The 13,170-nt window shown below is 47.6% G+C and overlaps 2 protein-coding genes and 1 pseudogene across 2 annotated transcripts; 1 reads left to right on the forward strand and 2 right to left on the reverse strand.

Moving 5' to 3' along the window:
• Window positions 1-249: 249 nt before the first annotated feature.
• Window positions 250-4,579, reverse strand: LOC109755112 (uncharacterized). Its single transcript, XM_020313993.3, has 3 exons — window positions 2,759-4,579; window positions 2,006-2,195; window positions 250-924 (listed from the first exon to the last, which is right to left on the reverse strand). Exons 1-3 carry the CDS (start codon window positions 4,577-4,579, stop codon window positions 797-799), a joined length of 2,139 nt encoding a protein of 712 aa, XP_020169582.2. The 3' UTR covers window positions 250-796.
• On the forward strand, window positions 4,456-6,996 carry LOC109755113 (adenylate kinase isoenzyme 6 homolog). Its single transcript, XM_020313994.4, has 3 exons — window positions 4,456-4,835; window positions 6,334-6,479; window positions 6,587-6,996. Exons 1-3 carry the CDS (start codon window positions 4,632-4,634, stop codon window positions 6,771-6,773), a joined length of 537 nt encoding a protein of 178 aa, XP_020169583.1. The 5' UTR covers window positions 4,456-4,631; the 3' UTR covers window positions 6,774-6,996.
• A 2,382-nt stretch (window positions 6,997-9,378) lies between these two features.
• On the reverse strand, window positions 9,379-12,909 carry LOC109755105 (uncharacterized; annotated as a pseudogene).
• Window positions 12,910-13,170: the final 261 nt, after the last annotated feature.

Below are 13,170 nucleotides of genomic sequence, written 5' to 3' on the forward strand. Positions count from 1 at the left end.
CCATCACTTACTTCATAATTATGTTTGCAATGCAACACATTGGCAGATGCATCTCTTTGGTTCTTGTAAAGACTTGCTTAACACATTGGCAAATGCATCTCTTTGGTTCTTGTAGAGAAGACTTGCTTAACACATTGGCGGATGCTTCTCTTTTGTTCTTGTATTGAAGACCTGCTTAATTACGAGTCATGTTCCAAAGATTGACATCTTGCACAATTTGTTGCAACCACTGGCTTTACAGTTCGGAAATAAACCAGAACCCAAGCATCATAGTATTATTCTTTGCTTCCAGAAGTTCTATACATTTAGTTTCCTTCTCTAATGGGATTCTCACACAAAACTTACATTAGAAAGGTCAAACATTACACTTCTACGAATATCATCCCAATGGGCAAGCAGGTGACCTGAAATCTTGAATTGAGATATCAATATGGATTTGCTCTGTGCATCGATACAAACATCTACTTCAAGATTCCAGAGTCAAAATCCTGTTGCCCGTCCCACGAGAAGCCCACCCTTGCTACCTACAAGCCAAAATTCAGCTGCCAACCAAGCATGCCCTCCGAACACCCCTTCCGTTTCTTATATATTCTCGTATGACTATAGAAAACATACCACGATCTGATCATGCACAAATATCCAAATAGACTTGTGTTGCCGTCATAAGGTTCCTTCACCTGGTTGCTTTGTTATACAAGAACACGAACTGTACAGTACTCCTGGTTCCATCCAGGTCAGGAATTCAGATGTTGGCACATATTGTCAGTCGCTCCAGGCTGGACCAAGGAAATAGGAATCATGCATCAATCCCTGGCCCTGGGTATGCCGGGAGACTCATGATCCGCTTGTCAACCACAGGGGCGCCCACCGTAAAATGGTACAGGCTTTGGAATTCCAGGTCTTTCAAACCAAGCACCTCATGAACTGCAGAACAAATGTACGTAGGAAGTTAATTACATGTTTTATCAAAAAGAAACTTACATTAGACTGTAAGGCATGCTTTCAATATGGAGTGCTAGGCATGCTTGTCTATATGGAGAATAAGAAGAGAACTATATTACAGGTAAAAACTATAGCTACCAAACAATGATGAAAAAATAAAATGAGTTAAGTTTTTGGAAACAAGATTTTCCTAGGGTATCACATAAGTAGTTCATGACTTTCAAACCTCAAAACATAATACTGGTAAATGTGTACTTGTTACAAACTGAATCATTTAGAAGCAACATTAAAAAAATGAGTTGGTCCTAGTAGGAACTAGGGACCAAATTTAATTAGATTGAAGTGAGGATCAAACCCTGATCCCTGGTTGGCCAGCCCACCACCACATGCTGTCAGTCAGTCAGATGCAGGGCCATTGCTTCAATTAACAAACCAGGAAATAGTATAACTCTAGAACTATACAATCTGTTATTGAAGATTAAGCATATGCACATAACATTTTAGTGACCAAAACCAATAAAGCATCAAGATTTCCCGGACCCATAGACACAAGAACACACTCTGCTGATTATCAATTGAAAGGGGGATTCTTGTATCCGCCCGCAATAATTTCCCGCCCTTTAGTGTGGCATTTACAAGTTATTCAGCAAAAGGACCATAAGAGAGCTTAGTCATTCCACCTCCTGATAGTACAATTAGATCTTTAGCTTAAGCTTACTAAATGAACTGCAAGTGTGAAGACAACAAATGCAGCTTTATAGCTTGGTTTGAACCACGTCGCGGTCGATAAGCGTAATTGTGTTCAGCACAATGGTGGGTTCTAAATCGGTTGTTCAGAGAGGAAAATTCGGTACCAGCAAATGAAGATTACTCACCAAACACAGCCCTCCAAGCCATATTAATTGTCGCTGATTTAGTACAAAGTTGTACTAAATCAGCGGCATATAATATGGACCGGAGGGAGTAGTAAGATTTCTTTATCATACTATACGGTTAAGGGAAGGATTGGAATGCCTGCAGTTCAATTATTAATTGATCTTTGGAAATTGCTGCATCATCTTACCAGCATCATCAAAGTAGCAACCAATCCCCGTGGCAGATATTCCTACAGCATGCGCCTCAAGGTATAGAACTTGACCAAGAACACCTGTCTCCCAGAATAAACGAGGATACATCCATTCACCTTTGTCATCCAGCACAGGTTCAAATCGAGCGATCATCCCAAGGCTAAAGCATCCATGTGAGGCAATATCCTGCATCAAAAATCAGGAATGCATCATAAGAAAGGCCCAGAGCATGTAACCTCCCGTTCCATGATAAACTATAAAACTAATACTTTGAGTGTTCACATGAGCTCCACTAAATAATTACAACCAAAAAATAAATCCATATGACATCACAACTTGGCGGGTTCCCCTATCAAAGGATAACAGAACAAGGTTCGGCACCCTACGGTGCAAGAGAAACAGAGAAAGGAAACTAAGCCAGAAACAAAAGCAGCTACATGCTACTTGAACTTGTATCATGACCTAGAGCTAAACAGACAAAAAGTGGCACCACATCTGAAGGTGGGAGATCAAGTTTCTGAACTTCGGCCACACAGGGACCCCATTGATCAGCATGATTGAGAAACAAAAGCAGCAGGAACCCAAACAATGTTCTTCGCTAAACAGAAGGTAGCCTCTACATACAGTTTGAGCATGGTAAAGACCATTCACAATAAATCAATGAAAAAATTATTAAGCAGCCATAAAGATATAATTATTGTGTTAAAAGAAGCCATAAGCAATAACAGTTGCTGTATTTGATCATATACCTGCATACATGATATCTGCATTGCCAACCTCTGGCAATCCCCTTTCATCAGCCTATAGAGTGGGAGGCCATCAGGGCATCCCTCTGGTCGAGCCCACTCGAAATCCTGTCTCATAGCATTTCGTAATGTATCAAAATGCTCCTCGTTCCTAACCAAGAAATACAGCCCCTTGGGCAGCCCTGAGACGCGGTGCACAAACAGTGCGGCGTGCACCTCTGCATCCCACGGCAACACACGAAATGGCAGAGCGCTCTGTGGTCCCTGTCGCTCCCCCGGGCTAAGCTCACCTGAAGGCAAACAATGCAGCAGTATCTGATAGAATTCTTCCTTCCCCATGACGTGTGTCCCGTCCATGTCAACCGCGCTCCTCCGCCGCCGCACCACCTCCTGCGCCATGAGATCCTTATACGGCCCTTCCGACAATTTGGTGCTCGTGCTCCATGGGCTCACCAAGAAGCGCTCCCCAGGCATAGGTTGGTGTTTCTTGACAGCCTCTGCCGTCTTGTAGATGACATCCCACACCACATGATCCTTGCTGAGTGCATTCGCCTTGCCCACCCACTCCAACTCATCGAATTCCCTCAGAGCATCACTCATCCTCCCATAGTCCACCTCTGGTTCTTCTGAGCCCGCAGGGAACAACAGGAGAGCACAATCTGGGTGTTGCCTCTCCAGGCATGGCGCCGGCCCCTTCTTGCCACTTGCCATTTTGGTTTTGTCTGCAGGAGCAGGGGCAGGGCACCCTTTGTCAACCCCCACTAGCCTCCCAAGGTCCTGATCGGACAAGCCGTCGAGCAACCGGGCATCCCACCCAAGAGTGGCTGCGGCCAGGGCGACCGCGGCCAGCGCGTGGCCCACGTCGTGGTTGCAGTACCGCAGCGCCCGCTCGCCGTACTTCCAGGCCTCCCGCCAGAAGACGGACGACAGCGCGAGCACGGCGGTGGCCGGCGGCGGCAGGAGCGCCGAGCGGTCGCCGGCGGGCAGGGTGGCGCGGGCCTCGAGGAGGTGGTCGCGGGGCGCGTAGTGGGAGAGGACGAGGCGGCCGGGCGCCCGCGGGTCCTCGAACAGGACGTGGGCCTCGGTGGGGTGGAGGTTGCCGCTGCTGGGGTTGACGCGGAGGGACCAGGTGGACGCGCCGGCGGACTTCCAGGCGGAGAGGGCGAGCGAGTGGAAGAGGAGGTCGGAGAGGGAGTCGAGCGAGAGCGGCCGCGGCGGCGGCGGCGGCGCGTGGAAGAGGGCCTGGTAGGGGACGGCGGCGGAGGACGACGGGGGCGGCGGGTTGGGGAGAGGGGTGGCGGGGGAAGGGGGGAAGCGGAGGAAGGGGTTGGGCTGGTTGGCCCAGTCGAGGCGGCCCGGGCCGCGCGCGTAGCCGGCCGTCAGGCTGTGCTTGGTCCGGCAGTGGTACTCCGCCGCCGGTGAGGAGGACGGCGTCGCGGTGGGGGAAGCCGGGGCGGAGGACATGGCTACGCGGTGGACGGCAGGGAGGAGAGGAGCGACGCGGTGGACGGCGGGGAGGAGGGGAGCGGCGCGGCGTGGGGGGCGGTGGGAGCAGCGGCGGAGGAGGAGCATTTCGGGTGGAAGACGTTTCCTCCGGTCCCGGGAGGGAAGGGGATGGAATGCTGGGGAAGGTTCGATTCGGCTCGGTGGATGGGCTGACTGGCAAAAGAATCCTGAAGGCCCAAAAGAAGCCCTAGCCCATCTAAGCTTTCCCCTTCTCTCAGTCTCGGCCTCTCCCTTGCCAGCCGCCTCGTGCCCTCGCCCTCTCCCTCCTATCTGCGACTGCGCCGCCGCCCCCTGTCCCAGCGTCGCTCGCTCCGGCATCCACCTGACCGACGCCTCGTTAGCATCGACTCCTAGACGACACTACGCAGAGATGGCGGCGAGGAGAGCCAGCGCCCGCGCGCGGCCCAACGTGCTGGTGACGGGGACGCCGGGGACGGGGAAGACGACGACGTGCTCCCTCCTCGCCGACGCCGCGGGCGTGGCGCACGTCAACATCGGCGACCTGGTCCGCGAGAAGGGCCTCCACGACGGCTGGGACGAGGACCTCGACTGCCACGTCATCAACGAGGACCTGGTATTCAGCCTCCTCCCCCCAAATCCTAAGTAGTAGTACACTTGCATCTGATTCATCTGTAGGGTTTTTTTTTTTTTTTTATTTGAGCGTGAAATCGTCGGTTTCATTAACCACTTGGTGCAGCTAAATCACACACCAGAGTTTAGAAATTCAGCTAGCAGCTCACAGACCACATGAGAGTTTCAATTTTGTTCAATACGCAGATTGGGGATATATGCTACTCCCTCCGTAAAGAAATATAAGAGCGTTTAGATCTCTTATGTTTCTTTCCAGAGGGAGTAAATATTAAAATCATATATAGATTATGATTATTTATGAAAATAGGACTCTTTAGGAATACTGATGAGGTGATAGAAACATGGAAAATAATGCATCTTAAACATGAACCTAGTCTGCTTCAGCCACCGCAACTTCAGTTTGAAGCTACCAATCTGATCCCTTCTTGGGTATCTTGAGCAAATGAAGCTTCAACTCTCTTGTAGTAGTTTCGTATGTATGTATTCCTGAGTGCAATACTTGCATCTCGATCGAACATTTCCTCTACCTCCTGCATCTCCATCTATCATGCCTACATGGTTCCACAAAGGCCTGTTTGTTGCCTAGATCATTTGCCGGCACATTCTAAAATAGTGTGAGGCACATACAGCATTAGTCATTATACAGCGAGAAGACCAATTGCAGTAAACAAGGACAAAGTTTCAAACTCACCATGGCTAAGGAAAGGTCACCTCTCGCATGGGAGATGGCTGAGAACTGAGACTGGCCGTGCTCTAATCTGGGCCAGGGAGGGAGTGGTGACAGTGCTTTGATCTGCAGGGTGAAGTACTAGATCAGTGGCAGCTAGTCTTTTCCTCCAGTTACCAGCCATAGCAAGCGAACAACACAACTGAAGGGAGGGAAACTTACCTGGGGCAGGGAGGGAGCTGCAGTGGCTCACATATCTGGGGGAGAGAGCGTCGAAGAAAAAACATTTGGATTACTATAGTACAGTCTTTGGTAGTAACAGAAGCACACATGAAACATATGTTTGTGCAAACAGTTGTTTTTCGTTGCTGCACAAGCTCAGCTTCTACAAGACGTATGATGTTGTTCAGGACTTCAAACTGTATTGCTTCATCTTCCATCTAATTGATCGGATGCACACCTGAGAAGCTCACACTTGTCATTAATTCCTCACACTGAAGATACAGAATACTGATTAAGCTAACACCTGTCATTAATTCCTCACACCGAAGATACAGAATACTGATTTGAGATAAAAATAATAGTGTTTTGCCAAATGATTGCTACAAGTTGAGAAACAAAAGAAATCTCTTGTGTTACGTTTTGTGAGTTTTATTGATATGCCATCTGAACCCAAATTTGACCAGCACTACCCTGTTGTATCTGAAGAAAAATGATGTGAACAATTTATTTTTCCGCATTGATATTGACAGTATATCTCATATCTGTTATTGGTTCAGAACAAACTTAATAATTCCTGCATCCGTGGTTACAGGTTTGTGATGAGCTTGAGGACAGGATGGAAGAAGGCGGTGTACTAGTAGATTATCACGGATGTGATTTCTTTCCAGAACGTTGGTTTGACCTTGTGGTCGTGCTTCAGACAGACAACTCAATTCTGCATGATCGCTTGACTAGCAGGTAATGTTTGTATCCAGCTCGGAACACCAGAGTGACCATCCTCCTGGAGCAAGCCAAAGTGATATGCCACGCTTATCTCTGACATGATTTTTTTGTTTTGTTCACAGAGGCTACATGGGTGCCAAGCTCACAAACAACATAGAGTGCGAGATCTTCCAGGTGCTCCTGGAGGAGGCGAGGGAGAGCTACAAGGAGGATATAGTGATGCCGCTGCGAAGCGACAGCGTCGAGGATATCAGCAGGAATGTAAGCACGTTGACGGAGTGGATAAACAACTGGAGACCATCACAGTGAGGTACCGGTTCGTCGTATGCTTTCCGTGTTGAGTTAGATTGTTGGGGGATTGTGTTGTGGATGGAGCCCATGGGGGCATGCTGACTGTAAATTAGCTGGTATGGTCGAGTTTTTTCATATTAAAAGTGTCATGTGTGATTTGAATTTGTACCGATAGAAAGATGGGCATTGCAGCATGAGTTGAATTTGTATTTTTTCGCTACTAGTGTATGTTTTCTTCTTCCTTTGAGGTGCTTGGGAAGGCTACTCGGTGAGCAGCTAAGATTTGGATGCCAGTACTTTTATGGCTTTTTTTTTGAAAAAAAAATCCCTCCTAGAATCGTGGATCATACTTGACATGGTATACTACCTGTTTTTAAAACCCTTCGTGAAGGCCTGAACTCTCGTTTCAAATGTTACTAGCAAGATGCCCGTGCGTTGCATGGAACATCAAGGTGCATTTGTATGAGTAGTTTATCTTATGAGAGAAAAGGATGAACGAGGGAAGGCCTTATCTGCAAATGTGGAGAGGAGTGTGCGTAAATTGTTATAGTTTCCTTCCTATCCGTTAGATATAGATCGGATGACCTATATTGCAGGATGGCAGGCACACCATCATACCAGCTCTACTTTTTATAAGAGTAGAGAAAAATTTAAGAGTCGGCCAAACAACCTGGAACTCAAAATGGGAACGGGCCGGGTCGGCCCGCTGGGTCGTTGAGCCGACCCAAAAATTAGAGGCCGATGGGTCACATGGGTCGGCCCTCAAATTTTTATGGGTCAGTAGAGCCGGCACTAAGTGACCCGTTGGGTCAGCGGGATCGGCCCACCTCGTGGTCTCTATTCTCACGACAGCTATGTCCCAATCATCGCCCTCGCCGATCTCTGCCGTGCCGGTGGTGCTGCCTCCCGCTCATCATCCCAGTCACGTCCAGCTCATTATCCAGCTCACCGTTAGCCCGTCCTCCGTGCGCCGTCCAGCTCTCTAGTGTAAATTTGAGACTAGGTAGAGCGTTCTGATGTCAACTAGTAGTACTAGCGGCATCCGATGGCTAGACACAATTCACCCGCATGGATGCATCTCTGTACAATGCCTGGAAACAAACACACGAGCTTACTATGGTCTAGGTAATGTATGCATGTACAATGAACAGATGCAGCAGCTAGACCACTTGAATCTCCGTGTAATTTTTTTCTTCTATTCCTAGGTTACTACTCTATTAGGATTTTAGCTATCAGAATATCACAAAAAAAGAGCAGCACACGTCACTAATAATTGGGTTGACCCGAAATACCCATCGGGCCAACAAGGCCACTACCACGATATGGGTCGACCCGTGGCCTCTTATGTTGGCCCTGAGGCCACCAGGGCCGGGTCCAAGGCCAGGGCCGGGTCGACCCATTCCCATCTTGAGCCTGGAACTTGAGTCCCAGCAGGTAGGTGTTAGGACACTGCCTACATACAAAGAGTAGGACAAAGGATTTTTGTTAGTTCAGCCAGCATGTTAAGAATTGTTTTTCCAGATGCAAACAACTCTTAACTGATCTGAATGCCTCTCTGACTTACACTTTCACAACCCAAGCAACCCACAAGCACCTACCCACTGTTGGCTCTGCAGTTTTACATGATGTGCAAACTGGAAGAGAACTTCACCTAGATAGTAGCACCAACAAACATCCTTGCAGACATCCCAATTTTGTCCAAATCAAACAACCACCACATGCTTCTGAATCCAGAGCTACAACTATAGCTCCAAACCCGCAGGAACAAGTGGACTGCAACAACAGAAGAGGCAATCAAGGGCAAATAGAGCAAGTTCTATGACAGAAGAAGACCACAAACTTAAGTGAAAATAGGCAAACTGAATATGCCTGAATTTGATGGAAACAACATTGACTCATGGATTCAGACTCTGGATCTGTATTTTGATGCTGCCAGAACTCCTCTTGCACATAGAACTAAGATATTGATGACCTACCTCAAGGGCTCTGCAATTGAGTGGGGGAGAGGCACTCAAATAGCTGCTTCCACTTCACCTTGGTATAGGTTTTGTAGATATGTTGGGGACAGATTTGCAGAAACATCCATATGTGCCGGCTTTTCACTCCTTAACGCAGTCCTCGAGTGTGAATGAGCACATTCTTAAATTTGACGACCTGATGAACCTTAGGAGAAGGGACAATCCAGCTTCGCCAGATGATTATTGGATGAACAGTTTTGTCTTTGGACTGGATGAGAACATACAACACTATTTACAGTGTCACGAGCCAATATATTTGCAAAATGCTGCCATCTGGCTAATTAGAGGTATGGAGCAAGCTCAACCACTTAGGAGATAATTTTTCAATAACCATTCCTCCCAGTAAGGAGATAAGTTCAGTTTGAGCAACAAAAACCTGTTACCCGTAAAAGAAGTGGTACAAGAGTTGGCACACTTTTTGTTTTTAGGTTGCTAACTACACGTGCCATGTGGTACAATAGTTGGTAGTCAATAAAATGAATCTATATCTTTATTCAATAAGCGGAGCAACATACAATTTATATTGCTTCAAGGATACATAGACAATAGTTGTATACGTCATAATTATCATCAGTTCATCATCTCCCTGGGTGACTGATTCCTTCTCATGCTAAATCATTATCCTTTTTCAATCTTTTGATCAGGCTCTTGACAAATAGTTGGTATAAGTGTTCTGCCACAAGCCACACGATGGTTGTCAACTCACCGCCATTGCTCAGCTTCTCGGCATAGAACTTCCTGCTGCAGTTGCTGGCTGCGTAAAAAAGAATATCCCTCCACACGTCAAGGACAAGTCGCACCGAGTTAACCATGCTGCCTTCCTTCTCCATTCTTAGCAGTTCCTTAGCAAGTTCAGCTACAAGGGGGAGACGAGGAGCATCGTAGCTGAAGCTTTTGCCCTCATACTCATCATATAGCTCTTTTGCAAGCTCCTCTCTGTCAGTGGCCCTGGAATTGGAATCAGGGTCGTCATGTAGGCTGAACAGATTCTTGAGCGTAGCACGTAGGTTCATGTTTTGACGCCTATGAGTCGATCGCCTGGTCTTGACCAGCTTTGTACAGGTTAGTTCATACAACCTGTTTTGGGAGCGGCCTGGTAGTGTGTCTGGCTGTTTCACGAGAAGGAACATCATGTAGTTTGATATCGCCTTGATGGCCTCCACATCCAGCAATGTGTCCTCTTCTTTGGCTTGCTGGCTCTTGGCCAGGAAAATAGCGCTGCCGATGTGCCAGATGATGATGCACTCTTGGAAATCAACACCCAGGGAGTCTTCAAATATCCCTCCAAACAAATCCCTGCGAACCAGTGGTTCCTCACCCCACTTGTTCTTGAGCATGCCCAGTGAGTTCACACTCCCATCACTGTATAAATTCTTAATATGTTCAGATATACAAACCTTTATATGGTCCGCCATGTTAATATCCCATGAGTAATACTCCTTGTTCCAAAGCTCCGTCAATCCCAGTCCCACAACCTTGGCCAAACTCCCAAGAAGAGGCCTCGTGAGTGCACTGTCAGAACCAGTGCAAAGGTGCAACATATTGTACTGTCCCATGCTATGTGACCACCTCCTTGAGCTGTACCGGCTACCTCCTCCTACCCTGACAAGATGGTGAAGATATACAACAGCACGCCTAAGCGGGTCCCATCTTTGATTGCACAGAGCTGCGTATTGAAGCCAGTGGCATCTCGTGGTACTCAGGAAGACAAATGTCCAAGAGGAGCCTAGGGCGTTCAGCATCGACATCATCTCCATGAACAAGGCACCACCATACAATATGTAGGTGATATTGACATCAACTCTGCGGTGGGCTTCCTTGTCGAAGCAGCAATGATGCGGCTATGGCGAGCGGTGAGATGAGACGCACCAAGTAGCCGAACCAGGTGTGAATGACACTTGCCTTGGTGTACAGCATGTCATACATGAGGGAGAGCTCAACCTCCACTAATCTCCATAAACCGACCTCGCCTATCATTTTGGTGGTATCTTGGCTGTGTGAATCATCTTCCATCACTGGGTAATCAACTATGGCATGCTTGCATATGTGGAACAGCGAGTGAGCTCTTCGCACAAGGGATTCCTCGTCTAATTCTCCATCCTTCAACACTTGATCTTGAGGGTGGAAATGTCCATGCATGGCATGTGGTTGCTTCTTGAGAGAGGCTCGGATGTCCAGGTTGCTGCGCATGAGCGCACACGTCTTCTCCCCGTACTTGACAGCACCGATGGCCAACATTAAGATGGAGGCAAGCCGGAGCAATGTGCCCGTGTCCGCGATATACTCGTAGAGGACATACACGGCTCCGGACACCTGAAGGATGGCATTCAGCAAGTGCCGCTTCCAGAGCTCGTTGTCCTCCAAAGAGTAGGCGGTGATGTTGTCCGGGCCTCCGAGGTGCAGCAGGAGGAATGGCGCCCAGAACGCGACGATCGGGTGCGCGCCTGCCGCGCCGGTGAGGGAGAGGTGGCCGAGCGCGTATGTGGCGGTGTAGTCAGCCAGCTGATACGCCAGCCAGAGCAGGAACCGCAGCACCGGGTGGCCTCCACGCCTGCGGATCCCGGCAAAGAGGAAGAGGGCTATCTGGAGCCCGAGGCTGAAGATCACCAGGATCTGGATGGCCCAATGGTTCCAGATGTCCCGTGGCCAAGCAGTAGCAGCCATTACTCCTGTCCGCACGGTGCGGCCGGATGACTGGAAGTACCTGCAGTTTCACGAAATATGTACGCAAATCACTATAAGCTACACCCGTGCTCTTAACTAAATGTACGGACGTAAATATAGGATACATACCGTCGTCAAAAATCGGTCGATCTCCGGCCGAGACGAGGATGCGGCAGGTAGCGAAGAAGGGAAAATTTGGAGATGATCATACTCGTTACTCTTGACCCCAACCAACTAGTAGTAGCTACTAATCTCAAGATTTAGAAACTATACAAAAATAATGGTAGCTAGGGAGAGAAGAAATAGAGAGGAGTCACCAAAATAAGGTAAACACAAAGAGACGATGAATAGCAATCAAAAACAAGGGGGGAAGAATGACAATGGAAAACATAAAGAAACAACGGGGAAGAATGACAATGGAAAACATAAAGCTCAGCTAGACGTACATTACTATAAATAATAATAGATAGAGTGAGAGGCATTATTAAAGGGAAGGAATATGATAATTCCATACGCGTACGATTCCATGCTGGAGGTGTTCCAACTACCATCAACCATTTACCTGGCCGCGCGCGAACACACACACAAAAAAGAAAAACCCATCAACCATGTTAGCGACCCATATGGCGGCGGATGGATTGCACTACAAACCAAGCAGGCATGCCAAAAGTCCAAAGTCATGTGTCTGTGCAGCTTTTTTTTTAATTGACATAGAGTGGTTACTTTGTAAGAGAGGTGGACAACTTTATCGCTAAAAGAACTTTGTCGCCAGTCGGCATGCCCATTATAGTAGGATACACTTGTAGGATCACTGCTGCATTTCAGAGGTTTAATAAAAAAATAAAAATAAAGACACAGTTGCTAGGTAGGTATGAGCGCAATGGAATTTCCGATACCATAGTACGAGTGGATTGGTAAACTAATACTAGTCACCAACCCATATGTTGGCATGGGTTAGTCACACAATATGACACCTTTTTTATATAATAGTACTACTCCATTGTACTATTTTTCAGGGTTGTAATTTTGAGAATTCATCGATGCCATATGCAACTATTATTCATTGATCCCATGTGTTGCATGATAGATCCGATGATTGCTTGACTAGCAGGTACTCTTTGTATCTAACTCGGAACTCCAGAGCGACCATCCTCCTGGAGCAAGCGAAAGTGATATGCCACGCTTATCTCTAACACGTTTTTGTTTTGTTCAGAGGCTACATGGGCGCCAAGCTCACAAAACAACATAGAGTGCGAGATCTTCCAGGTGCTCCTGGAGGAGGCGAGGGAGAGCTACAAGGAGGATATAGTGATGCCGCTGCGAAGCGACAGCGTTGAGGACATCAGCAGGAACGTGAGCACGTTGACAAAGTGGATAAACAACTGGAGGCCATCCCAGTGAGCTACGTGTTCGTCGTATGCTTTCAGTGTTGAGTTAGATTGTCGGGGGATTGTGTTGTGGATGGAGCCCATGGGGGCAAGCTGACTGTAAATTAGCTGGTCTAGTCAAAGTTTTTTTTTCTATTACAAGTGCCATGCGCGATTTGAATTTGTACCGATGAAAAGATGGGTATTGCTGCTGAATATGAGTTGGATTTGCATCTGCTAGGGCATTAGCCACCGGTTAGCTAACTATTACCTAGCGGATTCCCAATAACCATTAGCGGAGGATAATTTATCTTCAGGCGTGCATCCCATCCCTATATTTGCTCGACCGCTACCACTTGGAGAAAA

The sequence above is a fragment of the Aegilops tauschii genome, chromosome 6 (assembly GCF_002575655.3).
Source record: "Aegilops tauschii subsp. strangulata cultivar AL8/78 chromosome 6, Aet v6.0, whole genome shotgun sequence".
NCBI lineage: Eukaryota > Viridiplantae > Streptophyta > Magnoliopsida > Poales > Poaceae > Aegilops > Aegilops tauschii.

Excerpts from the sequence above, each read along its gene's own strand:
- LOC109755113 (XM_020313994.4), top strand. The coding sequence starts at position 4,632 with ATGGCGGCGAGGAGAGCCAGCGCCCGCGCGCGGCCCAACGTGCTGGTG. Across the intron at positions 4,836-6,333 it reads ACGTCATCAACGAGGACCTG|GTTTGTGATGAGCTTGAGGA; the intron begins GTATTCAGCCTC and ends CCGTGGTTACAG. Across the intron at positions 6,480-6,586 it reads CATGATCGCTTGACTAGCAG|AGGCTACATGGGTGCCAAGC; the intron begins GTAATGTTTGTA and ends TTTTGTTCACAG.
- LOC109755112 (XM_020313993.3), bottom strand. The coding sequence starts at position 4,579 with ATGCCGGAGCGAGCGACGCTGGGACAGGGGGCGGCGGCGCAGTCGCAG. Across the intron at positions 2,196-2,758 it reads TGCAGATATCATGTATGCAG|GATATTGCCTCACATGGATG; the intron begins GTATATGATCAA and ends TTTTTGATGCAG. Across the intron at positions 925-2,005 it reads TTGCTACTTTGATGATGCTG|TTCATGAGGTGCTTGGTTTG; the intron begins GTAAGATGATGC and ends TTTGTTCTGCAG.